This window comes from Balaenoptera borealis (assembly GCF_965194805.1).
Source record: "Balaenoptera borealis genome assembly, chromosome: 1".
Lineage (NCBI taxonomy): Eukaryota > Metazoa > Chordata > Mammalia > Artiodactyla > Balaenopteridae > Balaenoptera > Balaenoptera borealis.
Genome location: NC_138860.1, coordinates 173533520 through 173561402, shown reverse-complemented (window position 1 = coordinate 173561402; position 27883 = coordinate 173533520). Strand labels below are relative to the sequence as shown.

The following is a 27883-nucleotide window of genomic DNA, read 5'->3' as shown; positions in this document are numbered from 1 at the left end:
TCCGAGCGCGCAGGCGCAGGCCAGGGCCCCGCCCATCAGGTGACGGCAGAAGCGTGTCCCAGCGCCCAACGATGACGTGTTCTTCCAGCGCCACGTCGTGAGGAAGTGTCGGTCCCCTCGGGCGGTTGAAAGGTGCCGACGGAGCCTGTCAAGGTGCTGGATTCAGGGGGGGGGGATTAGAGGAGAAGAGGAGAGAGATGACTGAGCGGGAGGCAGCTGTGGGAGAGACAAAGGGGACAGTGGAAGATACAAGTGAGGGAGTAAATAATTGGGAAATCTCTGGGGTAGGAGGTAACGGGTGCAACAACTGAAGGGGTTAGTGACCCGGAGCCCCGAGAGTGGGAAACAGCCTGGTGGAAGATGGAGAAGGAAGAAGGGGGAAGGATAAGGATGTAGGCACTACGATGTGACAGGAAGCAGACTTACATGTTCAGAAAAAGGCAGTGCAGACTCTGAGAAAAAAGGGGATGGGAGCAAGGTCCACCAAGCCCATAGAACCAAGGAAAGGCCTCTGCCCCAAAGGTCCTATTGGCTTATAAATTCTGGGTGGTGAAAGACTAGAGGCTTAGGACAGTATCTTTTTTTTTTTTTTTTTTTTTGGCTGTGCCGGGTCTTAGTTGCGGCACACGGGATCTTAAGTTGCAGCATGCGAACTCTTAGTTGTGGCATGTGGGATCTAGTTCCCTAACCAGAGATCAAACCCGGGTCCCATGCATTGGGAGCGCAGAGTCTTAGCCACTGGACCACCAGGGAAGTCCAGGGCCAGTGTTTTTGGATTCTAATGCTGGCTGCTCTCTACCGTTTTGGTGAATCCCTGCAAGTCAGCCATAGTTGTTTGCAGGTGTGGTGACTTCTAATTCTCTGTCTTGTTTATACAAGGTTACCTGGTTGGTGTCTAATTGTTCTGTGCTTCTTCTGCTGAGGCAAGAACTATGTCATGGATCAAGGAAGGAGAGCTGTCGTTTTGGGAGCGGTTCTGTGCCAACATCATAAAGGTGAGCAGTGGCCCAAAGCACCAGTTGGCCTTTTGGTTCGTTGGGTAATCTTATATCAAAACCTGTTATTAAAACTGGGTAACCCATGATGTTTATGGATTTGTAGTAGAATTTAACAATGGTATCAAAGAGTCTTAGAATTGCAGGTAACTTCCAGGTCTACATTTCTGGCAGATTATTGTCCTAACTCTCACATTTTCAGGAAGCCTGAGACCTCCCAATATCATTGGGCAGCATAGACTGTTAGATCTTCCTGAAATTTGTTTCCCTAGAACTTTGATCTATTATTCCTAGTACTGTCCTCTGGGCTTTGTTTTGTATTTTTAATTTATTTTTGGCTGCGTTGGGTCTTCGTTGTTGTGTGCAGGCTTTCTCTAGCTGCAGTGAGCGGGGGCTACTCTTCGTTGCAGTGCGTGGGCTTCTCACTGTGCTGGCTTCTCTTTGTTGTGGAGCACGGGCTCTAGGCGTGCTGGCTTCAGTAGCTGTGGCATGCGGGCTCAGTAGTTGTGGCTTGCGGGCTCTAGAGCTCAGGCTCAGTAGTTGTGGCACACGGGCTTAGTTGCTCCACCGCATGTGGGATCTTCCCGGACCAGGGATCGAACCTGTGTCCCTTGCATTGGCAGGTGGATTCTTAACCACTGCGCCACCAGGGAAGTCCCTGACCTCTGGGTTTAGATAAAATAACTAATCTTTCTTTGATGTGACAGTAGAGCATAATGGTTAAGAGGGCTCTGGAGGCAAACATGAATGAAAGTCCTATTCTGTCATTTATTAATCATGTAACTTTATATGGTGGTTTTGAGGATTAAATGAAACTACGTAGAAAACACTCAGCACAGTGTCTAGCAGTTTTTAATTACTATTATTGGGGCTGTCTTTCAACCATTTGAAGACTACAATCACTCTGTTTCCTACACTCCACTTGGTTCCCTAGATCTTCCCTCAGCTTTTTCTCTAGGAATCACAGCAATGTTATATCCTCCTCATATGAAAGGTTTGATATTGGGGCCAGTCAGCTTGGTTTTATTTTTCAGCCACAGGCTGTCAAGCAGCAAGTAGCAGTGAATTTATGAGTAAGTAAGCCTTGTACCCACACATACACTCACACACAAATGCCAGGTGATCTCAGGCAGTCCAGGAAATAGAAAAGCGTCTCCTCAAGGAGCCACTGTGGTCACGTGTTGGGAAGAGCAAGCTGCATGACTTTACTGGAATTTTTTTTTTTTTTTATGGCTATATATGGGGGACAAAAGTAGAAAATGTTGGGAGATGCAGGGGAAGTGGTCTATGAAGAGCCCCTCCAGTGAGGAAAAACAGCCCAAGGAGTGAATTTTTGCTATGATAGACAACAAAAGTCTGCTCGAGGCCAGAAGTTTTGTTTGTTTTGTTTTGTTTGCCCCCAAAATGTCTTTTTTGTTTGTTTTCAAATGGCTCCTGACATTTAAATTTTTATAAAAATCTTGATTGGCTTCTCTTGTAAAATAAGAAGATCCAACAATATGAGGCCCCCATTCCTGTGTGACAGGACTCGGATAAAACTGAGAAGTGTATGCCTCTTTTATGTGGTGGATGGCCTTTACATTTGGCCATACCCATCAATATCCTTCCTGTGCCTTCCAGTTGAAGGCTAATGAAACCAAGGTGGTGGTTAAGGGCATATGGTTAGGAGATGAACTCTGAAAGCACATAGACCTAAGTTTGAATCCCCACTTTGTCTCTTCTTGGCTGTGTGACTTATGCAAGTCACTTGACCTCTCTGAGCCTCAGCTTTTTCACCTATAAAATGAAGATAACACTATTTACTTCATATGTTTGTATGATAAAAAATTAAGATGAAATGTGAAAAGCTCAGCATAGTTACTGGCATGTAGTAAGGGCTCAATAAACATATAAATAAAAATGAATAAAAGTGCTTAATGCTTATGTATTGAGCTAAAAGTACAGAATACCCAGTTCTTTTCCTCAGGGCTTTTATCATATAGCTCAAGCCTGTCAGCTTGGGATATTGTCTCCCTTTATCTCTGAGGAGTATGTGATGTGTTCATTTGTCTTCTTACTTCACAGGCAGGCCCAATGCCCAAACACATTGCGTTTATAATGGATGGGAACCGTCGCTATGCCAAGAAGTGCCAAGTGGAGAGGCAAGAGGGCCACTCACAGGGCTTCAACAAACTGGCTGAGGTGGGTGCACGTGGCAGAACCCAAGGTGAATGGTCTGTGGAGAATTGGATTATAGCTAGAAGACCAGGCCCTGAGTTTGCTGTGGTTTGAGAGTTTTTTTTTATAGCTGTTTGTCTGTTTTATTGCTTGCTTGCTAGCCATAGATCTCATATCAACATTAACAGAAAATTAAGTCATCCAGTGAATCATCGCAAAATATTAAAAATAAGAACAAAATTGTCTCCTCTTACCACTTTAATCAACAATTTATGTTTTTCTGTGCCTCATCCCAATCCTTGTAATATGTTCAACATGACTTAACATTTATAAAATTACATCTATAGCTTTGATAACCTTATTTTTTTCTTCACATTTTGGCAAGTATTTTTCTAGGTTGATCTATAGCTTTCTACCTATATGTTTTAATGACTGTGGAACATTTTTTCTGAGGATCTGACATAGTTTGTTTAGCTGCTCCACTATTATTGGACATTATAAATGGTACTAGTTTACAATAAATTCTTAGAAGTGACATTTCCATAGCAAAGGTAGAGGGTGACTACCCATCCTGAGGTTGAGGTGTTTCTCAGGACACAGGCCTTTAAGTGCTTAAACTAGGAAAAGTGCCAGACAAACCAGGACATCACTCCAACCAAACGTCATCAACGTTTTATGGTTTTAATGCCCACTGCAAGTTGGGAAACAGTAAATTTAACAATAACAATGGAATATGTCGATCTTTGTGAAACTCTGTAGCCCACGGATCCCAGCTTCCTGACACAAGAACACGTCCTGAAGCCAGGGCAGTGATACTTTTTGCCTTGAATGAGTGGTTGTGGGGTTCTCTCCAACACTGAGGTCTTCAGGTTTGTTGATCTCAGTTCTCTTTTGTGACTAAGAGGCAGTTTTTGCCTAGTGCTTAGGAGCTAAAGCTCTTTAGTCACTCAGAACTCATTGGCACCCCTGCTCTGCCACTTCCTGGCTCTGTGACCTGCTGCAAGTTACATAGCTTCCCTTTGGCTCAGTTCCTTCATCTGTAAAATGGGGAGATTACATGAGGATTAAACAAGATGGCACAATGAAAAGCATGTGGCACAAGACCTGGCATAAAGGATGTGCTCAAAAAATTGAAGCTGTTGTTATTAGCCTATATTGACTGAGGTCAGTGGTGGGTTCCGACCCAGGTGTACCCACCAAGTTCGCTGCCTGGTAAGATCTTCAGGGCCCAAGCCTATTCAAGTGTCAGGTTTGCACTGGTAATTTTCCTAAGGTGGCAGTGAATGGGTTTGTATGTCTGATAAGGGATTAGAAAGGTAGCTCTTCAGCTTTATTTCTTCAGTTCTGTTTGAATGTTTTCTGTCCCTTACCTTTAACCTCCAGGCTCCCCATCTCAACACTGTTATTCTCATCTCCAGTTTGTTCTCCGCCTTTAGTAGCACTGGGTTAGAGCAGTACCAAAGGACTGAGTTTAAATTTGAGTTTCACTTCTTTTTTCGTTGAGGTATAATTTCATACAGGGAAATGCACAGATTTGGGGTTTTGACAGTTGCATTCATCTGTCTAATCCACACCCCTGTCAAGATATAGAACATTTCCATCTCTCTAGCAAGTTCCTTTGTGCCCCTTCCCAGTCAAACCCTGTCTTCCCTCCTCTTCTCCTCCCCTTCCCCCTCCTCTTCTGATTTCTATCACTCTAGATGAGTTTTTGCTGTTCTAGAACCTCATATAATGGATTCATATGGTAGAGCTGTGGACTTTTGACTCGTCTTCAACTTTCTGAGCCTCAATTTTACCATCTATAAAGTAGGCATGAAAACAATAATTCCTTTCTCAAGGGGTTGCTTGAAGAATCAAATGAAATAATGTATGTGAAAACCCTTTGCAGACTTAAATGCTACACAGCTGTGCAATTGTTGCTTTTATTCTTATAACTCATCAGCCTCTCAGTCTATTGGAATAATGATGTTATGCTGTGAGTAATAATACCTTGTGTTTTTATGTATCTTTAGCCACCTTGTGAGGGATGGATTGTGATCCTATTTTACAGATAAGGAGACTTAGGCCCTGAGAGGTTAAGTGATATGCCTGCAGTCACATAGCAAGTGCTTGATGGAGTGAGAGACTAGAACCTAGATCTTTACTCTCTCAGTGAAAAGCTCTTTCCAGTAAACCACAATAGCATCAGCATAATAGTACTCATTAAGTTCACATTTTTCAGTCTCTCAGGTGGTGGCTTTCTGCTTATTTGGTTCATTATTCTGACAGAAGCATTGGTATTATCCTAGCTTTACCCAGTTTGGGGAGGAGAAAAGTCTGTCTCTTCATTGAGTCAGGGCTGAGGCATCTCCTGTTTCCCTTCTTGCTCTTTCCTTGTACCCTAGCTCCTTGCCTTCTCCCCTCTCAGACTCTGCGTTGGTGTTTGAACCTGGGCGTCCTAGAGGTGACGGTCTACGCATTCAGCATTGAGAACTTCAAACGCTCCAAGAGTGAGGTAGATGGGCTAATGGATCTGGCCCGGCAGAAGTTCAGCCGCTTGATGGAAGAAAAGTAAGATGCTGTCAGAGGGGGAGCCTGTGTTCTTCTACCACGTCCAGCCTTACCTAACCCTCAACTCTCTTTTCGGAGGCTAGTTAAGGAACTCTAAACCCTTCTACTGTTAGTCAGACCTCTTCAGTGGCAAATATGGCAAGCTAGTTTTTCTTTCTTTCTTTCTTTCTTTCTTTCTTTCTTTCTTTCTTTCTTTCCTTCCTTCCTTCCTTCCTTCCTTCCTTCCTTCCTTTCTTTCTTTCTTTTTTAAAGGGGACATTTATTTGAGGGTATAGAGTTATTTCACAGAATCCAAGGACAAGGATAGCCAGCCTCAGGCAAAACCGAAGCCAGGAATTGAAATCCATTAGGTAGAGCCTCCTCGGACATTTACTTCCTTTGCTCCGCAGACTAACTTTGTCTGCTTCAAGAGAGCAGCTCAGAATGAATTAAAACCCTTAATTGGTCCGCCTTAGTTCAAATTTCTACCCCAGGACCAGTGAACTGTGACCAGGGAAGCAGAGTGAGAGAGACTTTGAAAAAGCCATTTTCTGCTGTGCAAGTCATCCCTAAAAAGTTACTGTACTTCCCTGCATACACCCTTGGATGAGACAGGATGATGCATAAAAGGCCTTTATGGGGATGAGTCAGTACTATTCTTGCTATCATTATGTTTAAGCTTAACTTAGGGAGCAAAGCCAGAATGGGGCAAAGTGGAAGTTTGGTGGAGATTATTTGTTTCAAAGTGTGGAACCCTCTCCAGCCAGGACTGCCCCAAAGTCTTCATTACAACCATTCTCTGCCCAGCTCTTCCCGACACCAGGACCAGGAATATGAGAGAACAGAGAGCTTAGAGCTCTAGTGGAGCTGGGCCTAGGACAGTTCTGTCATTTCCATCCCTGTGTGGGTCAGGGTGCGGGGAGCATAGCCAGGCTTCTCTCTGTCCATATTAGTGAGTCTCTGGGCCACAGACATTACTCCTTCCCGTGTGGCTCAGAATTCACACCCAAGGGGCTGGGGACAGAGGTAATGGGGACACATTCCAGGTGTTCAAATTCTTCAAATTCTTCTGTACTTCACACTAATCTTACCTTTTTTAAGTGCTTATACTATGTGTCAGGCCCTGAGCCTAACATGTACTCTCATTTAAAATTCATATTATCCTGTGAGAAAGATATTATTATCCCAGTTGTAGAGAGGAGGAAAGTAAAAACCAGAGAAGTTTAGGGGTGTATCCTGGGTCACGCAGCTATGAGACAGGCAGAGCCAAAACACACAGGGTCTTTCTGACTCTAGAGCTGAGCTGTTGTCTGCTGTAGAGACAGGAAGCAGTCTTAACACTTCTTACAATATCAAAATGCATGGCAGTAGAGGTGCTCCTGAGATTGTTCTAATCAGTCACGAGTAGAGAAGATGGTCTTAGGTTATGAAGTCCTAGACAGAGCAAGAAGAAACCTTAGTGGTGGTTTTCCAACGAGGTGCCACAGAACCCCATAGTTGTGAGGAGTGGGCATGCAATGGCCTAGAGGGAATGGGGTATACGGTGCTTGTTTGCATTTATCTATTTTATTTATTGGGCTTCTGTTTAAGATTTGATTTGAAGAAAGACTTGTTTGGCTAAAAGAAGTTTGGAAAACCACTGGCCTAGTTCAGTTTCATCAGTTGGGAAACTAATCCTGGTGAAGAGAAGAGAAAGGTTTGCCCATGGTCACGCAGCTAGCTAGTGGCAGAGCCAGGCTGGGAACCCAGATCTCCTGGCTCCTCGCCAGGGCTTTTACACCTTCTTACTCAGGTCATGTGCTTGATGTCTGAGAATAAGCACTTTCACAGTATGGCAGGGGTGGTTATGCAAGGTCAGATAGTAATCGGTGGTACTAGGCACTAGGGCTTGAATCTAGGTATTCTTTTTTTTTTTTGGCTGCACCACACAGCATGCGAGGTCTTAGTTCCCCGACCAGGGATGAAACCCATGTCCCCTGCAGTGGAACCACGGAGGAACCGTGGAATTCCTGAATCTAGGTATTCTTATTCAAATGTTGCCTTAATTTGAATATACATTTGTCTACTCTAACTCAAGTGGGTTCTCAAAGCTAGGTGATTAGATCTTGCTTCACTCTTGAAGAAATGTGGTTGAGGGTTATAGGGTGGATAGGCTGTGGGTGTAGCCTTCAGCTCTGGATCAGGGTTCTCCAGGACGTTGCCAGATACCCTTGCCCCACAGTGTACTTCTTGTTATGAAGCTCCCATTTTCCAAACATTAGTTGTTCAGTTCCTCCATAGCATTCCCAAGTGTGAGAAGCTGGCTGGGGAACAGTGAGTTCGTGCTCACTGTGCGGGGTTTGGGAGTTACCATATGGAGGCAGTGTAATGTTGTGATTAAAAAGACAGGCTCTGGAACCAGACTCCCTAAGTTCAATTTCTGGCTTTCTACTCACCAGCTGTCTGATCTTGAACAAATTTCTTAACCTCCCTGTGCCTCAGTTTCTTCGTCTGTAAAAGGGGAATGAGAATGGTGTCTGCCTCAAAGGTTGATGTAAGGATGGAATGCATGTAAAACACTTAGACCAATGTCTGGCACTTGGTAAACATATAATTAATGTTAGATGTTACAAGAGTAACCAATAATACAACTCCTGCTGTTGAAGAGTTTATTCACCCATCAAAATGGGACAAACAGCACAGAATATGTGAAATGCAACTTGTCGACAAGGACACCCAAGGCGGTGTAATGTGTGGTAAAGAGGTTTGGGTTCTCAAATCAGGCAAACCTGGTATTCGGTCCCGACACAGCACTTAATGGCTGTATGACCTTGGGCAATCCCTATCTAACTATTCTATCTGAGCCTCAGTTTCCTGCTGTAGAACAGGGAATGTAGTAAACTCCCTTCAGAGTTGTTGAGGGCATTCAGTGAAATACTACTTGTAGATCAGTGCCTGACACACAGGAAGGCACTCAAAAACTGGTAATTGAGTATCAGCTAAGCACTTTGCTTTCTCCAGCTCAGCAGGTGCTCTGTCCCACCTCCCAAACCTGCCTCCTTTCCCCCCTGATCAGGGAGAAACTGCAGAAGCATGGGGTATGTATCCGGGTCCTGGGTGATCTGCATTTGTTGCCCTTGGATCTCCAGGAGCTGATCGCACAGGCTGTGCAGGCCACCAAGAACTACAACAAGTAAGTTTTCAGATTTCCCCTTAGGGACCTGTATCAATCTATGACTCCCTGCTAACTTTAGGGAGATGTCCTAGGCCTTCCTTAGCCTGCATTTGGTACAAGAGGTAATGAGGAGTTGGTTTTGGATGCTTGAGACTTCTTCCTCCATCTGCAGGGCAGACCAGAGATGGTTCTGCAGCACCTTGTTATATGTGTGTATACTCACACATACAGTTTCTTATCTTCCTCCTTCATGTGCCTTGCCCCCATATACATATGTATTTTTATATATATATAAATGTGTGTGTGTGTGTGTGTGTGTGTGTGTTTAATTGACAGGGAATGGGGTGGGAATGTAGCAGGCCTTATCCCTGTCTCTGAAGACAGATCCTTCAAGAAATTCTCTTTCTGTCCCACTGCTTTAACCAATAGAGGGGATGACCTTGGGAGGGCATGCAGATGCAGAGGGGAACAGAGTTTAATAATCTAGACTTCATTATGTGTGGCTTTGGAATATAATGCATATTTGGCAGTGGATTTGTTTCACATCAGATTTCCTTCCTATTCTTTGCTTGTTCTAATATCACAGTGAATTCACATCCTCTGAAAGCTGGGTGTTAGCAGAAGGGAAGAAGATTAGGAGAATAATAAGGGTCAGTTAGTATTTTTCTTATTACAAAACTAATATGTTTTTTTCCCAAGAAAACTTGGAAAACTCAAAAAATTAATAATCTCGCTTTTCAGAGGTATCCATGGTTAACATTTGGTGTGTGTTTGTTCTACCACAGAAGGGGTGCTCTGTAATAAGTGACTCCACTCCTTAGCCGCCGCCCCCCTTTGGTAAATTATTCTGTTCTTCCCTTCTCAGGTGTTTCCTGAACGTCTGTTTTGCTTACACATCCCGTCATGAGATCAGCAATGCTGTGAGAGAGATGGCCTGGGGAGTGGAGCAAGGCCTGCTGGATCCCAGGTAGCGCAGTTGTTCAGCATGATAGGGAAAACAGGCATGCACCGAACCATAAAATCCCTCCTAAGTCATGTACTTGGGCCAGAAGTCAAATCGGGAATGTATGTGGAAAGATTTGAGAGGGATGGTCCCCCGCACTTAGAGCTTTGGAATGACTTATTATAGCCTGCTTCAGAATTTCTCTGTGTTCACCACAAACCAAGAAGCTCCAGAAAAAATGGCATGGCTTGTAGCAACACTGTGGCATTCAATAAAACATGATGCCCTCCTGGCCCTTTGGCGGAGTTTTTCTAAGAATGATTTTTCAGGAATGCAGCTTGTTGGGGGTATTGGCCTTTAGGCCTCTCATGTTCCAGTTTCATGCAAGATCCAGGTATTTTTCAAAAAGAAAGTTGTTCATCATTAGCAACACGGTAGAGTTATCAGAGCTGGGAGACACTTTAGAAGCCATCTATCTGCTCAGTCCCTCTCCTGTTATTATTATTGTAACCTTTGGTAATAATATTAGTAAACTAACAACAGCAGTAGTAAAATAATAGTAGCAAAAAACAAGCCAGGCAATGTGTTATGCTCTGTTTATTTGATTAAGTTAATATTCTCATGTTTAAGAGATTTGAGTCTTTTCTCCATTTTATAGATGAGAAAACTGAGCTCACATTGAAATGACTGTCCCAAAGTCATTCTGCTAGTAAGTGCCAGAGCTGGGACTCCTATCAAAAACTGTCTGATTGTAGAGTTTTTGTCCTTACCTTTATTATATATGGGATTGTGGGACCCAGGAGTTTTTCTGACTCCCTTCTTGGGTGTAATTCGATTTTCCTGGGAAACTAAATTAAAAATGAAGAAGTTTCTCAGTGAGAATGAAATTAGATAAGAAGAAAAGGAGACAGTTTTTAAGGCTATTTTATGAATCCCTCTCCTCTCCAACAGCTGAGTGATCTTTCTGTGCCACGTAGTTTATTCATTCAATCAGTCATTCATTCGTGTAACAAATATTTTTTAAGTGCTAACTAAAGGCCAGACACATTGCTGTATATAGGGGATACAGTGGTAAAAATAAAAAACACATATTTCCTGCTTTCATGGCTCTCTGGTAAGGGAAACAAACATTATCAACATTATACAAATTAGCATAAATTTATAATGATGATAAGCATGATAAAGGCATTGGTGCATGGTTCAACAAGAATTTATAATAAGAGGAATGGACCTGGTAGGGAAGGCTCCCCAGAGGAAATGATAAGTGACCTAAGAAGGGGGTGAGAGGATAAGCAGTAACTGGGGAAAGAGGCAGTATTAGGAAGAGCTTGTTGGTTGCACAAATACTGTTGGAATAATTCAAGTAGAGAGTACTTGAAAGGGAGCTTGGATTATGGTGGTGATGGTGGAATAGACCAAACAGACTGCATTAAGAGCTGTGAAGCAGATCAAATAGAGAGGACTTGGTGGGGGAGTGGTGGGATGAATTGGGAGATTGGGATTGACATATATACACTAATATGTATAAAATAGATAACTAATAAGAACCTGCTGTATTAAAAAACATAAAATTCAAAAAATAAAAAAAAAGAAAAAGAAAATATTGAGAGAGGAAAAAAAATCGAGAGGACTTGATGGATTGACTCTGGGATAAGGATGTGTTATGGGTGACTCCAGGGTTTTTGACTTATAAAACAGTAGATAGTGGTGCCCTTCGCTGTGCTGAGAACCCTGAGAGGCTGCAGTTTGAGGAAGAAGGTCAGGAGTTTGGTTTGGGATATATTGTAGATGTTGAACACAGATATCAGGTTGACAGTAGAGAGAAGTGGGGACCGGAGATAGCAGTATGGTAACTGAAGCAAAGAGAGAGCATGAGGAATCTAAGGAGAGTCTAGAGTGAGAAGAAGAGAGGGCCTACGATGGAGTTTTGAGAAACTCATAAGTTTTACTGGCTGGGTAGAGGAAAATGAGCCTTAAGGAAAAAAGAGAATCAACAACCAGAAAGGTAGAAACAAAAGGGCTGCCAGTATTACAGAAGCCAAGAAAAGAGGGTGTTTGTTAGTGCAGGTGGGGTGGCGGGTGTGCATTGGTGGGAGCAACAGTGTCAAATGCTGTAGAGAGGTCAGTTAATACGTGGATTGAAAATTAGCTGTTGGGGAAAAAACATTAAGATATTGGTTAAGTTGGCAGTATGGGGGCTGGGCAGGAAGATGAGATATAAGTAGATGAGGGATATATAAGTAGATGAAAGTTATTGATAATTTTCTGATTCTTGGCTTGGGGAATGATTTCATAGTTCATTATATTCTTAGTGCTTTACGATTAATGTTTTATATAATTTTTTGTATAAATTAACATATTTAAAAAAAATAAGGGACAAATGTTTATGCTAAAAAGAAAAAAAGCTATTTAGCAAGCAGATTTAATATGCATTCATGCCTGGAACTAGAACTCTGATCTTGCCTCCTAGTGCAGCGTGATTTATACTGATAACACATTGCAATAGCCACTGACCCCCTGCTTCTTGCCCAGCTAGTTTTCTCATATCCGTTTTCTCTGCCCTGCATGGTTTAGTAACTTACCTGTGTGGGTTAGCCAGGCAGACATGGCGTGGGCTGGGCGGGTTACTAGGGTAAGGAGGCTGATATCTCAACCCATCAGCTCAGGAAGCTTGATGTTCAACTCAGACTGGGCTGATCAGGGCCTGAGGCAGTGCTCTTTACATTATTCAGCTTTAGACAAATCCATATTTATAACAGAGAGTCAATGAGTTAATTACAGTCAGGCTCTACCCTTCCCATAACTGGAATTTTTCTGTTTTCTCATCACCACCATCCAACTCCTCATTTTCCTTTCTTCCAGGGTAATATATTTTTTTCTAGCAGTCATTTTAATAGATTGTTTTTTGAATCTCAAATTACAGAAGAAGGAATTAGGTTTAGCATAAATGATAGTTAATAAACTCTCTTGAGCAGGTCTTGACCATCTGTAGGCCTCTGTCTTCCTCTTAAAACAATAGTGTTAGTAATAATTGCTAATGTTTACTAAGCATTTACTCTGTGCCCAGCACTTGCTAAGTATTCCACGTACATTATTTCATTTAATCCTTAGACCCTTTGAGGTAGATACTGTTTTTATAAATTGAACCTTGCTGTGAGGTTAAATAACTTGTCCAAGTTCACACAGTTGACCAGGATTTCCAGCCTGGCTCCAGAGCCTGTGTTCTTTCACTCTGGCATACTGACTGCCTTATAGGAAGGTTGAAATGAGCAAAAACACAGTATAAAAATAAAAATTAATAACTAATAGTTACCAGGGACTTCTGTGACTGTCCAGTGGTTAAGATTTCGCCTTCCAATGCAGGGGGTGTGGGTTTGATCCCTAGTCAGGAGCTAAGATCCCACATGCCTCGTGGCCAAAAAAACAAAACATAGAACAGAAGCAATATTATAACAAATTCAATAAAGACTTTAAAAAAAAATGGTCCACATCAAAAAAATATACTAAAAATAAATAAATAAATAATAGTCATCAGATCTTATTATGAGGCAAGCACGAGACTAGTAGGAGTTTATCATGCATATTCTCATCTAATTTTCATATAAGGTAGTGACTATTATTTGTCTTATTTTATAAGACCAGGTAACCAAGGTTTAAAAAGTTTAGTTGACAGGCTTCCCTGGTGCTCCAGTGGTTAAGACTCCACACTTGCACTGCAGGGGGTGCGGGTTTGATCCCTGGTTGGGGAATTGAAATCTGTACGTCATTCTGATGCTGCGCGGCGCGGCCAAAAAAAAAAAAAAAATGCAGACACATTTGAAATTCAGAGGGGTTATGTGGGGATTCAGAGGGGTTATGTGGGGATCCAAAGTCCCACATCAGGGTAGTGTGTCTGGAAATAACCTTTATTCCTCTTATTTATGTAGTGCTTTATAGTTCCCAAGGTACACTCAAATCTGTTATTTCATTCGATTTGACTCTCACAATAACCTATAAGTAGATAGGACAAATGTGCCATTTCAAAAATAAGAGAGCTGAGAAATTGTTGATTGCACAGGGTTTCACTTTTTTTTTTTTTTTTTTTTTTTGGGCTGCTCCATGTGGCCTGTAGGATCTCAATTCCCTGACCAGGGATTGAACCCAGGCCATGGCAGTGAAAGTGCCAAATCCTAACCACTAGACCACCAGGGATCTCCCAGGTTTCACATTCTTAATTAAAGAATTAAGATCATGCTGTCAAGACAAGACTCAGGGAAATTATCAGGGAAATCTGAACCAGAGCCCTTCTTATTGCCCAGTCATAAGTGAATATTATTTACCATATGATGGTACAGAAAATAAAGCTCCCTCTGTGGTTTGCAAAAAGATGACTGAGAGATGGAGTAACTTACCCAAAGGCACACAGCTAGTAAGTGTAGATCCTTGTTCTGAACACTCAGCCCAGATCTCTGCTTTTTTTTGACTATGCTCCCAGAAAAATGTTCCCACCCAGAAATTTTGTCTTCTAGACCCTTCCTAAGATGCAGCTGTTACCACCTGGAGATTCTGAATCCTGCCTCTGGCTACTTGGCAGGATAGGTAAACAGTATTCTTGGAACCACCACACACCAGTCTTGCAAATACCCTCTTTCCATGGACAGGAGAGTTTAACTTAAGATAAATGCTGCCAGTGCCCATTCTTCCTTCATTCCGTCTCCTTTCTGAGTGTCTGCTTGGGAAAGTAGCTCTTATCAAACACAAGAGGGCTCATCATTTTGCTGTTTTTTCAAATCCTAAGTAAAGTGGATTTTTTGAAGTGTTTCAGGGTCCATATGACTTAAATTTAAGGTTTTAAAAATGTTCTCTATAATAAATTCAAACAATAACAGAAGTATATAAAGTAAAAAGAGATAGTATTTCCTTCTTATCCAGCCTTCCAGAGGTAATCACCATTAATAGAATGGTGTATGCCTTTCTAGATTTTCTTCTTTGTTTATATATACATGTATTCACACGTGTGAGTGAGTGTGTGTGTGTATTTTCCACACTGTATTTTTTCTGAAACGTGCTTTTTTTCATCTAATATTACATCTTAGACATCTTTCCAAATCAATGCAGTTAGATTTATCTTTATTAAAAACAGTTGCATAGTATTTCATCAAATTGCAGGGTCATAAGGTGTATCCATTTTAAAAACAAGATGTTTTAAGTGAAGGACAACACATTCTGGTGGGTGCATCTGGTTTTAGGCTGCAACTAAATGGCTTTGGGCAAATTTTTCATCTTCTCTGAGCCTCAGTTTCCTTATCTATAAAGTGAGGATAGAAGTACCTAATGTAGTTGTGAGGATTGAAACCATTCATTAATTTATCAAGCATTTGCTGAGGGCCTTCTACATACCAGGTAGTATTGGCTAATGTATTTGATGGTGTTCTATAAACTGGGAAGCTTTATGTAAGGAAGTTCACCATGAGAATAATCCAAAAAGAGATGTGGACTTATCTTTGTCTCTTCCCCACTCACCTTAGCGATGTCTCTGAGTCTCTGCTGGATAAGTGCCTCTATACCAACCACTCTCCTCATCCTGACATCTTGATACGGACTTCTGGGGAAGTGAGGCTCAGCGACTTTCTCCTCTGGCAGGTAGGTCGTTTCCAACCATTGTTCTGTTTGTGTCGAAACTGAAAACTGTGACTGCACCCACAAAACAGGTTGGAGGGTCAGCTAAAATCCAGAGAAATGTCTCCAGGCTGTGCCTGGTAACTTTTGCTGTCCCTTCCTCATCTGTCCCTGGCTTTGTGAGCCTGTGTAGTTCTTGCTGTCTAAAGTGCCCAGGGGAAAAATCAAGGCTATCCAGCTGTGGTGAAAGCTTTACTTGTACCTCTCTTCAAGGAACTGGACTTCTGCCTTAGGTCCCTGAGCATAAACTCCTGCCCTGGTAACCTGCCATGTCACCCAGCACCTCTGGGCTAGAACCTTGCCTTGCGTTTACTGATTTCTCGCCTTTAGAATAAAGGGCTGCATCTACACAAGCACAGGCCACAGGAGATATAAACTGTATGCAAACTCTTTCTTCGGGGCCTGCCATTGCCTCTCAGCTCAGTTATCCCAGTGTAGGTAGTTCTCTAAAAGCCCATATCCAAATAAGTTTGTCTTTGCTTGAAAATCTCCATCATCTGTTAACTTGGCCCCTGGGTAGCACTTGGCTGGGGGAAATCTTGTTCAAGGAGAGGCTGAAGGGAGAAACTCGGCTTGGAAGCAATTCACATGGTAAAGTTCTGGAAATTTTAATGGACCATAGTCTTAAGAGTGAACTAACAAGATTTAGCTACTGAAGATACTTTTAGTCTTTGGCTATATTGAAAGCAGTATAATGTGCAGCTTGTGGTTTTATGGCCCATTCTGCTGGTCAGATTACGTCTGGAGAGTTTACTTCTGGGTACTGAGTTTTAAGAGATTGCACTGGTAAACTAGAGGACTTAGCAGAAGAGGCCAACCTGGATGGCAAGGAGTCTGAAGCTCATGTCCTATAAGGCAGGGGTCCCCAACCCCTGGGCCGTGGACCACTACCAGCCTGCGGCCTGTTAGAAACCGGGCCGCACAGCAGGAGGTGAGCAGCGGGCGAGCAAGCGGAGCTTCATCTGCCGCTCCCCATCGCTCGCATTCCCGCCTGAACCATCCATCCATCCCCCCACCCCACGCTGTCCATGGAAAAATTGTCTTCCACGAAACCGGTCCCTGGCACCAAAAAGGTTGGGGACTGCTGCTATAAGGAATGAGTGAAGAATAATGGTCTGGAAAAGAGAAGAATGGTGATAGTTTATTCTCTTGGGAAAAAAAATATTGAGTTCCTCCTTTGTGCCGGGAATATGGCAGTAACCAAGTTAGAAATAATCCCTACTATCATTTATTTATTTATTTACTTACTTATTTATGGCTGTGTTGGGTCTTTGTTGCTGTGCGTGGGCTTTCTCTAGTTGCCGCAAGCAGGGGCTACTCTTTGTTGCAGTGTGTGGGCTTCTCATTGTGGTGGCTTCTCTTGTTGCGGAGCACGGGCTCTAGGTGCGCGGGCTTCAGTAGTTGTGGCGCATGGGCTTAGTTGCTCCGAGGCATGTGGGATCTTCCCGGACCAGGGCTCGAACCCGTGTCTCCTGCATTGGCAGGCGGATTCTTAACCACTGCGCCACCAGGGAAACCCGATCCCTACTATTTTAAAACTTAGAGTTTGTTGGAAAAGACAAACTGAACAAGTCATTACAACCTTGGGAACAGATAACAGGCAGCTCTAAGCTAGCCTTCAGATATTTGAAAGAATGTCACTTTGAAGAAGAAATAAAGTTGTTCCAGAGAAAAGACCTGAGACCTTGGTAGGTGACATTGGTTTAACTTAATGAGCTATCTGACAGCTAAAGTTATCCCCCTTGAGGCACTGAATTCCTCACCACTAAAGGTGTCAAGCAGTGGCTGTCAAGAATGTTCCAAAAGGGAGTCTTATATCAGTGATTATTGTTAAAAGTTCACCCAGCTCTGTGCTCTGCTTTATGTATGTTATCTTGTTAAATTTTCACAGTACCTTAAAAACTAGTTATTCTTATCACCCAGTTTTACAGTTGAGGACACTTAGGCCCAGAGAAGTTAAGCAACTTGCCTGAGGTCAACTAGATGGTAAACGGTGGAGCCAGAATTCAAAGCCAGGCAGTCTGGCCCCAGAGCCCATGCTCTTAACCATTGTCCCACACTCTGCTACTTAAAAATAACAGTGGCAGCTACCACTTGTTCATTGCTGACTTTTATCAGACACTGTGTCTCCCAGATGACCTCTAAGGGCCAAGAGCCAATAACATAATCTAGATGTTATTTCATAGTCCTAAAATTGGCTTAGAAAAATCCTGGTGGAAATGTTGATCTAGTCTCGCTTTAGTTCTGCCTTGCTACAGGCAGGTGATTTTACTGCCTCAGATGACCCGTCCCCCTATTAGTGAGTGAATCCGGGCTGGCAGCAGCAGCTGCAGCTCAGGATGCCTGTCCAACCTCATCTCTGGGTGTGATCAGCCTGCTCTTTCTTTGGAGCCTGACCAGGGATATGTTCCAGTAACGTTATTAAACCATACTCTCTTCCTTCCCCACCTTTCCCAGACCTCCCACTCCTGCTTGGTGTTCCAGCCTGTTCTGTGGCCAGAATACACGTTTTGGAACCTCTGTGAGGCCATCCTGCAGTTCCAGATGAACCATAGCATGCTTCAGGTAAGAGTTCAGGGCTGGCCTGACTGGATGGAATGGAAGAAAAGGTTAGCATTGATTGACCACCCACGGCTATATATGTCAGGCACTTGCTAATAATCATGGTAATGATAATGATGAGTAGCTACCACTTACTGAGTATTTACTATGTGTCAGGCACTGTGAACAGTTTATGTGCACTATCTCATTCAATGTTCCCAAGAACCCAATGAGCTAGGTATTATTAGCCCCATTTGTGCAAATGAGTAAATCAAAATTATTTAGCTAAGGACACATAACCAATAAAAGACGGAACTGGGATTCAAGTTATAAATCTTTAATCTCTTTACTATGGAAACCCAGGAAAGGCTTCTCAGAGAGATTGGCCATTATTCCCTGAAGGAATTAGCCTAATAAAAGATTGTAGAAGTGGAAGTATACAAAATCCAAGACGCTTCCAGAGGGATTAAAAATGAAATAGCACTGTCTTTCTGTTGTATGAAACCGTGTTCTACCAAGACTTGAAGTTCTGCTTTCAGTTTTGATCACCAGATCTTGAAACAGGTTTCATTAGGAGGCAGAGTCACCTACGTCTGATTAGGACTCTTAATAATAATGGCAGTGTGTGTGGTGGTGGCAGCTAACGTATTGAGGGTCTACTAAGGCACTTTGGTGTTTTCATGTAAGTTTTCTTATTTAACCCTTCCAGCAATCCAGCAGGCTTGGTGTCCTTGTTTTTCAGATATGGCAACAGAGGGGCAGGGTAACTGTCCCAAGGTCACAGAATTTTAAAACCAAAGCTGGTGCTGCTTCTTGAGTCTGGAGAGATAATGGCCAGGAGGAAATAATGATGTAAGTCAGGGCTTTTCGGTCCCCTTGGCATCGCAGACTCCTTGGAGAAGCTAACGAAAGCCGTAGACCATTTCCCTAGAAAAATTGCAAAGATCACTCTAACACATGGCATTTTGCATAGAATTACATTAATCCCTGAAACACATAAACTACTTCTGGGGGTTCACATAACTCCCGAAATCGTTCCATGAATCCCAAGTCCAGAACTCCTGGAATAAGTCAATCAAATCATGACGGTTTGGTCATGTGCTTGATCATTTAGTCTCAGAATATGAGGAAATTGAAAAAGGAAGTTGAGTTCAAGTAAAAGGAAAAACAGCAAAGTCTCAATTGTCCACTGTCAGGAATGAATATCAGATTTTTCCGCATGACCAAGTCTCCCTTTAAGAACTAAAACATTTTTTAATCCTATTTTGATAGAAAACTTTCTGAAACAGGTCTTGTGCATAATTCATTAACACCTTCTGTATACCAGGCACTTGCTAATAATGATGATGATTAGAATAATCACATTCTAATGATGCTGATAACGATAATATTGTTAGTAACTGCCATCTTGAAGTAACTTCACTGTGCAGGATGGCCTTGAAGGGTGGGACTCTTTCTCTAAGCTAGATTGTCTCAAAATACTTGGCTTTGGGATTTCTTGTATATGGTCAATGGCTAATTTTGACAGCATCCCTTCTTCCCTTCTCTTCCTATTTCTAGTTTTAAATCAGCTACAGGCAAGGAAACCAGGCATCCAAGCTTGTTAGAGTTATGTCTGTAAAGTGAGAGTAAACTGGCCTTGCATGAAGCCCAGAGGATCTTGGTGCACGAGCTTTTGTGTATGGATATTCTTGTCTCTAAGTTGGCTGCTCAGAAGTCTTTTAGTAATTTCAGGTTTCTCAGATACTTTCCCACATGGCTATCGGAGGAATTACCTCAAGTTTCACTCATTTCATAAATGTCTATTACTGAGTACCTGGTCTGAGTCAGGCACTATGTTAGTATTAGGCACAAGAGAGTCAAGCAGTTAGTTGGCCAGACAAGATCCGTACCTTCATGGAGCTTATATTTTTACTTGAGGAGACAGATAATAAGTAAACAAGTATATACAATAATTTCAGATTGTAATAAGGCAATGAAGAAAACAGGGTGATATGCTAGAAAGTAATGAAGAGAGCAGGAGGTGCTGAATAAAGCAGTCAAGGAAGGCCTCTCTAAGGAGGTCTTTTTTAAGCCATTATATTAAAGATGAGAAGGAGCCAGACGGGTAAAAATCCAGGGGGAAAGAATTATTCTCTGCAGAGGGAGCAGCAAGGGCAAGGATACTAAAGTTATAAAGTTTAGGTCTTGGAAGAACAAAGAAAGAGGCCAGCACACATGAGGGAGAAGGATGTGGGATGAGGCTGGGTAGGAGTCAGGCCTCTGATCACTGAGGGCCTTGTAGGCCATGATGGCACATCTGAAGACTTCTGATCAGGGGAGTGACAGGATCTGATTTACATTTTGTAAAAATCACTCAGGATTTTCAGAGGGCAGGAGTCAGAGACCAAACTTCTACAGTAGTCCAGGTGGGAGAATGTGCCTCGAGGTGGGGTGGCAGCTGTAGAGAAGGGGAGGGCTGAGTGGACTGAGATGGAGGCAAAACAAAAGTTAAAACAGAAACAAATGAAACTAAGTTGATAATATAACCCCCAGAGAAAGGGATTAATTCCAGTTACCTGAACATAGTTCTCTGACTATACATTTTTAGTGGGATATATTCTAAGGATAATACAAACTGGAAAGCTAACTTAAACATTACTTAAGAGGTTTATTAGTGGTAATGTTGATGATGTAACTCTGAAACTCTTTTATGCATCTTGTAGGATAAAACAAATGAGTACAACTGTTAATGTTATTAGGAACCAAAACATTTAGGTTTTGGCCTGGGCAGCTGGGTAGATGGCTCTGCTGTTTCCTAGGATGGGGTGGAGCGTGTTTGAGGACAGCCATTAAGAGTTTCATTTGGTACCTGAGAATCATAATTTCAAACATTTATTGCGTTCTTACGTGTCAGGCATCCTTTTACTTAGATTCTATGTAGTTCTATAAGGTACATACTATTATTAATTGCCCCCATTTTTAGAGTGAGGAAACCAAAGTAATAACAGATATTGACTGCCCTGAACCTTTTTTCAGCAGACCTCATAGGGGTTTTGGCCAGATTTCCTCTACCCAGGAGCCCTCAAACTCTGTTTCTAGAAATCTTAGCACCTCAGCAGAAGCACTAAGCGTACAATCCAGACTGACAACATCCTGGCCAGTTTGGCCTCAGACCAGAGAGCTGATCTTTCTAATATCTCCCTTGTATGTATCCTGTATCATCACCAAATTGGACTCTTCACAGTTCCTTGTTCCCATACCCTTTGGTATTCTGCCTCCACATCTGCGTTCTTGCCCCATCTCCCAAATTCCCATTGTTAAATTCTGAGCTGCTCTGTCTCTAAGCCCAGCCCAGTATGTCCCCATTCCCTGCAGGAAGCCAGGGCAGGGAGTTGGGTTCTTGATCTATAGTAGCTCACTGGGATGAAGGCAGCTGATGGATGCTAATGGAAACAGGGACTCAGCTACAACTTGTTGGAGGCTAGACCTTGGTATCTGAAGGGACCATGGCAGTTTCCAGGTGGTCACCCATCAGTCTTACAGAATGGGGGCTGGCAAATGGAAGAAATCTTGACTATGACACAGTAGGACAGATACAAAATCAGGGCAAGGAAGGGGTGGGCAGCAGTACAGGGCCACTGATCCTCAGTTACAGGCTGCATGGATGGTAGGTCCATGGGGAGATCATTGACAGAGATGAGGAATAAGTGTTCGGTCCACTTAATCTGTAATGATATAGAGGGAGAATACACATATTCCCACTAAACTTCCTTTGATGCATTTGTCAGAGGTTAAACGCCAGGGTGGAACAATCATCCATTTTATTTCTAGTGCTCTTCAGGTAGTCACTACCTTCTTCTCAAGAGAAGTTTAAAACTTCAGCTATTGTCTCAGACATTCCTGACTTTGAGTCATGGCACTGCCTTCTAGCTGTGTGACTGACTGGGCAATTACTTAACCCTTCAGAGAATCACTTTTCTCATCTGTAAAATGAGAGGAGTAATGATAATAATAATACCTGCCTCACAGGTTTGTGATAAGTCTTCAGTAAGCTAATACACTAAAAGCGCTGGAACAGAGTTCATTTTCAGAGACTGGTGGCCTATATCGTTCACCGTGTATGTCTCTGGGCTCTTCAGACTTCATCTGTCTCCAGAAAAACCACGGACACTTAGCACCCCGCTCATCCCATCACCAGTACAGTTCCCTTAGCAGGGAGACTCTGGGTGCTCGTCAAAACATCATGTTTCCAGCAAGAGGTACTGTCTCTAACAACCCTCAGAAATGCACCCCCCCATGCTACTGACCTGGGCATATTGATTGTGGCAAATGGGAACTTATGGGAAGACTTGTCATTAACTAATGAATGTTTTGAAACCCAAGACCTGAATCCTCTCCATGCCCCAGTGAGGTCAGAGGACTTGAGGGTTTATATACTGGAGGGGCTATTACTTTTTTTTGGGGGGGGGCTATTACATCTTGTTCCCTAATTCGGCTGAGGAGAGAACAAGAGCAGAGAGGCTTAATGCCCAGGAGAGATTTATATTAATAGGTTAGGGCCCCATTTCTCAAAACGAGCTCCTTGGAGCCCTTACACCAAGACCACATAAGGTCTGCATAAGAAGTGTCTAAGGTAATTATTAACGCCCTCTCCCCTGATTGGTCATTATACAGGGAGAGTAGACAGTATGGTCAGGGAGAGAGAAATTGACTATTAGGACTTCCATTAGCCTAGATTTTCAGAGGCTGAGTACCTGAGAAGAACTTACAACACCTTTGAGATAGGGAGGTAGATCCAGACCATGTGGAGGTTGCACAGAGGTGCCCACATGCAGGCCACTGGTTCCCCACTCCACCCCTAGAAAGTACAGCTTATCCAGAGGCACGAAACACATTTCCCAAAGATCTTTCAAGAAGTTATCTTAGTGGAGAAACCAAGGAAACTTCAACCCACTGTGTGACCTAGGCCAAGCCCCTCCGCACCTCAGCCTTGGTGTCCTTGTCTGTACAATGAGAAGGCTAGAGCTGATGGTCTTTACGAGCTCCCCTGACTCTGTCGTCCTAACAGTGAATCGCTGATTCCTGGCAAATTAGGGGCCAGGATCTGCTTGGCTGCAGCCTCCCTGCTCAGCACTCAGTCTAGGGCTGCCATTTGGAAAAATCCTGAGCCTCATGGAGCAATTTTAACCAGCTCCGCATTTCCTCCTTCTGTGGCTCGGTGCCCTCATCCTTTCTGTTCAGCCAGGACTTAGCCTACTTAGCCCTAGCCACAAGCAGTGGTGACAGAAGAAGGGCTAACTGTTAATAGCCAGGCACCAGATTGGGCACTTATTATCTCATTTTTCCTCAAACCACCCAGTGAGATGGACACTATCATCCCCATTTTGCAGATGAAGAAATAGGCTTGGAGAGGTGAGGGAGTCCTCTGGACAGAAATTTCTCAAACCCCATTATTCCAGGCAGACTCAAACTGGCCTGATCACGCTCTTTGATTTCCTGAGTCTTTGCCCATTATTCCCCCGCCTGATATTCTCCTGCCCCCATACACTCTACCTTTATCTGAATCTTCCCCATTGGTTAAAGCTCAGCTCAGATTCTGCCTGCCCATGAGATTTCACTGTCCCCTTGAACTTCATCAACCACAGTTTCTTTCCTCTGAACTGCATGGCCCTTTCTCTTACCTCCATGATGATCCTTACCACATTCCACCTTGTATTATGGTATTTGGGTGCATCTCTGTGTCCTACTCAGCCTGTAAGCACATGGATCGCGGTGACTACGTCCTGTGCATTTTCATACCCGCAATAAAGTCTTGTATGTAGGACCCAGGGTTCCTCCTGACTAAGGCCAGGAAGAAGCCCTTCTAACAAGATGAAGACCCTTAGCAGCAACTTTTTAAGCTTGTTTTAGTCTTCATAGCTCCATATGGGAGTTCGTTATCATAGCAGAAGAGTACCCTTGAATGCCTTGGATCTTTCAACAGCCTGGAGGGGGGATTTTCCAGATTCTTCATTTGTCATCTTTATTCATGCAGTAAGTCTTTATTGCTGAGAGACCCTAGCAAATCACGTCCCTACACTGAACCTCCATGTCTGTCTCCAGCAGATAGAAAGTACCTCCCTAGCTCTTTTGGGAGGGTCAAGTGAGACAATAGATGAAGTGCTTGTGTACATGTAAGATATTCCTTAAAGGATTAAAACAAAGCAATCCAGGTGTTCACAGGCTGAGTAGGACACAGACAGGTACCCAGATACCACAGTACAAGGTAGAATATGGTAAGGGTCACAAAGGGTATAGGATACCAAATCGGCAGCAAAATGGGAGTTTCTCACACATGGAATAGGTTTGGCAGGAGGGACTCTGGTGCTAAGGTTCTGCAGCCTGTTAGAGTGGCAGGAGCAGAGAGCATCAGTGAGTGAGGCACAGCAAGGCCTTGGTTCTGCTCCAAAAGGGTTTTCCCCTTCTGTGCCAGGAGCATCCTCCGTGTCCTCCTGGGATCATACGGTCAGCGTACTGAGCACTTCACACGTACAGGGTGCCCCAAGTGCCAGAAAGGAAAAGCCACAGTCTCTGTCCTCTAGGAGTTTATGGTTTGTCTGAAGACACACAGGGTATGAGAAGTGCTGCCAAGGAATATAATCACTTACCTGGTGTCAGAACTGGTTCCAGGAGCCTGAGGGTTTCACTGAGCCTTCAGGGGTTCATTTTTCTAACAGAAAATGTGGACTATGGACACTAGTGCCTATTCTAGAGGCAGGATGAAGTAAGTGGCTTAAGAAAGCTGAACCTGCTTCTCATAATGTTCACAAGAGGGTCATTTGCTGGGCGAGTCAGCCTGGTCTCCATATGACAGGCAGTTCTGGATCCAAAGTCTGAAAGATAACTTTAGGGAGTTGGGAGGATGGCACCCTTAGCGTGACCTGGGAAACCAAAGAAATGACCCACTGGATATGCCCCAGGCAGGAATAGAACCTTCCTTGCATCAGAGAATAGGCAGTAATAACTTGTAAAATTGCTGTTTCTGTTTGAGAGCCTGCTAATATGCTGGAGGGGTTTTGCATATATTATCTCCAATCCTTAAAACCACTCTTCAAGGTAGGCACAACCCCCGCTTTACAGATGAAGAAGTGAGGTTAGGAGAGGATTTGCCCAAAGCCACAAAGCTAGGTGGTGGGGGAACCAGAAGTCACACCCACATTTGTCTTGTTCCCTTCCAAGTGCAAACCTGAGAAGAATTTCAAGAAATACAGAAACTCCCACCCAAAACAAACCAAGATGGATCCAGAACTGCCACTGCCCTGCCTATACAACATGGGCACCACCCATTGCACACCTACTCCCAGATCTTTCCAAATCTGCTACAGACTTCCCACTGTTCCACTTAACTTGGCCTGTCCTGTGCCCCACCCCTACCTCCTCCATCCCAATTCCACCCACGCCTAAAAATGATCTCCCCACCCCAATCCCCACTTTTCTCTAGCAGAAGGCCCGAGACATGTATGCAGAGGATCGGAAGAGGCAGCAGCTGGAGAGGGACCAGGCTGCAGTGACAGAACAGCTGCTGCAAGAGGGGCTCCAGGCCAGTGGGGACGCCCAGCTCCGACGGACACGCTTGCACAAACTCTCAGCCAGACGAGAAGAGCGGGTCCAAGGCTTCCTGCAGGCCTTAGAACTCAAGCGGGCTGACTGGCTGGCACGTCTGGGCACTGCATCAGCCTGAGTGAGGCTGGCATCCTGCCACTTTGCCCTGCCCTCTGCCTCTAGGGCCCCACTCCCCTTTCTTTTCTTGGTGAAAGGTACCTCCCTCCTGATGATGAATTGTGTTTCCTTTGCTTGGCAAGGGAGCCCCAGAGGCCAGGTTTGCTGGCCATAGATATCTTTGGGCTGCCTGGGACAGTGCCCCTGGTGAGGGTTGAGGGTGAGAGTCTCTCACAAGTACACTAAACCTAAACTCTGATCCAGGTCAAACTCTGATCACGAATAGGTTCGGAGAGCAGAGGGCCCCAGCCCTTCCATCATTGCCACCTCTACCTGTACTCCTAGGTGCACTTTCTTTTTCCACCAGCACATCCTTCAACACAAAGAATTTCGGGGAAGAGGTCTCCCCAGAACCTTAGCCCTTTACCCATCCATCTTAGTCTTCACAAAAGATGTGGACCCACCTTGGATCTGCTGGTAAATAGCTAATAGGCAGCCAGCGTTATTTAGGCAAGGAAGGGGAGGGAGAGACAGAAAGAAAATTTGCCCATCTGCTGCTCCTCCCCCTTGGCTCTCCACCTGGGATTTGCTATTGAATCTCTACCCCCTCCCACCATACAGTGCTGACTGCTCACTGAAAGCAGCGCCCCCAATGGTGCACGGAAGCCAGGCGGGTGATTACAATCCAATTACCTATTGTTGACTCAGCCCACACAAGCTTTTCTCCTCCTCTTGCAGGGCATGGGGCCAGGCTCCACTCCCCAGTGAGACCGGTCCCCTCCATGGCTACAGGGTAACAGAAGACCTATAGGCCCTGGTGAATCTAATCCAGCACAGGCCACCTTCCCTGGATCACATCAGGACCAAGAGCACAGAAGCAAGCACTTCTCCCAACTGACTGCCTCCTGCCCTCAGCATCTCGGACTCTGCTTCCCACCTCTACAGCCTTTGAGGCTTTTCTCAGCTTTTGACCTGGCCCCCTAAGTAGACCGTGAGACGATTTATTCCCAGCATGGCAGAGTCTCAGTTTGTGAGGGCCAAGGTTGCCCAGCAGGGAGAAGAGGGCCGAGTCAAGGGCTGTGTCCTTTTCCTTACCTCTCCCTGCCAGGCCTCGCTGCAGAGCTGCTGAGAGGATTAGTGCCTTTGAAGAGCTGTCTGAGCAGCTCTGTGCTTCAGGTGCCCCAGAGCAGCAAGCACCAGCGGGTAATACCAACCAAAGGCTACTCTGTTTAGTCTTCCCGTTTTACTCTCTGCACACTGTTTCCCAGCACCTCCCTCTAGGGGAGAGGTAGGATCTTGGAAGCAGTGCTAAGAGCATATTCTTTAAAACCTCTAACTTCCCTATACTCCAGTCTCCTCCCCTTTCTGTGCCTGGATACCTGGCACAAGAGACCCTTTGGCCATCATCCCTGCTCCCAGAATCAAGCATAAATGCCCGGCACTGCGATTGAGAAGCCAATCAATGCACCCTTTGGCAAGTCCCCCACTCACACACCTGGCACTCCCCACTACCAATCCCTGGCACAGGGTTCCCAGAGAGCAGGTGCTGTACATTTTCCAGCTTTACAATGGGGCTGTTGACAGCCTTAATTAGGGAGGCATGAATTATGCGGCTATAATGCAGAGCCCTGCAATTAAGGCGGGAATGAGGGGCTGGAAGCAGCAAATGGAATCTGCCCTGTGAGCATGGTTGTTGAGTCCTGCCTCCTTTCTGGGTCTGACTTTCCCTAACTATGATTGGGGTACAGCAGAGGTGATTAATGAGGCTGATATCTTTGGCCTGAGGTCCTGTATTCTGGGAAAGGTACACAGTGGGGAGGGGTGAGGAGTGGCTGCCTCAGGAGGCAGTGTAAGGGGTGGAAAGAGGAGGCCGAGGGATCGCTGCTGCTCAGGAACAAGAGCTGCAAATAGTTGATATGAACTCTCAATGATTGCTTTCTACCGGTGTGATTCGTACAAACCAGCTCAACCCTTGCCTCAAGAAACTCGGTGAGACCTATTTAAATGTCCTCCCACCTGTGAGCCAACCCCCCCCCAGTTGAGGATATTTATTGTGTTGAGTTCTCTAGGGTGTCAAATAGAATTTTAAAAATTCTTTTAGATGTAAAACTTGTTTGCGAACAGTGCTACAGAAGATCATGTTTTGCTGCAGCAATTGTCTACCTCCCTCAGGTGCACTTGGCTACCTCCAGGATCCCTAGCTTTGGGGGCGGGGGGGGGGGGGAG

The 27883-nt window shown here is 44.2% G+C and overlaps 1 protein-coding gene across 4 annotated transcripts; it reads left to right on the top strand.

The window, feature by feature from the left end:
* The first annotated feature begins 46 nt into the window (after positions 1–46).
* DHDDS (dehydrodolichyl diphosphate synthase subunit) lies at positions 47–27752 on the top strand. 4 transcript variants are annotated; one of them, XM_082349339.1, is made up of 10 exons: positions 47–153; positions 880–995; positions 3060–3176; positions 5560–5702; positions 8737–8853; positions 9701–9802; positions 15286–15400; positions 17894–18001; positions 25440–25679; positions 26396–27752. In XM_082349339.1, exons 2-9 carry the CDS (start codon positions 933–935, stop codon positions 25677–25679), a joined length of 1005 nt encoding a protein of 334 aa, XP_082205465.1. In that variant the 5' UTR covers positions 47–153; positions 880–932; the 3' UTR covers positions 26396–27752. The 4 variants fall into 4 exon arrangements, 3 of the variants coding, with proteins under 3 accessions (XP_082205465.1, XP_082205467.1, XP_082205466.1); XM_082349341.1 differs by lacking the exon at positions 26396–27752 and adding an exon at positions 18720–18829 and having other exon boundaries at positions 25443–25581; XR_014233103.1 differs by having other exon boundaries at positions 48–153; positions 25440–26134.
* Positions 27753–27883: the final 131 nt, after the last annotated feature.

What these genes read in the sequence shown, in the direction of transcription:
- DHDDS (XM_082349339.1), top strand. Translation starts at nt 933, where the DNA reads ATGTCATGGATCAAGGAAGGAGAGCTGTCGTTTTGGGAGCGGTTCTGT. An exon ending in GCTTCAACAAACTGGCTGAG is followed by an intron (nt 3,177 to 5,559) that starts GTGGGTGCACGT and finishes CTCCCCTCTCAG; the next exon opens with ACTCTGCGTTGGTGTTTGAA. An exon ending in GCCACCAAGAACTACAACAA is followed by an intron (nt 8,854 to 9,700) that starts GTAAGTTTTCAG and finishes TTCCCTTCTCAG; the next exon opens with GTGTTTCCTGAACGTCTGTT.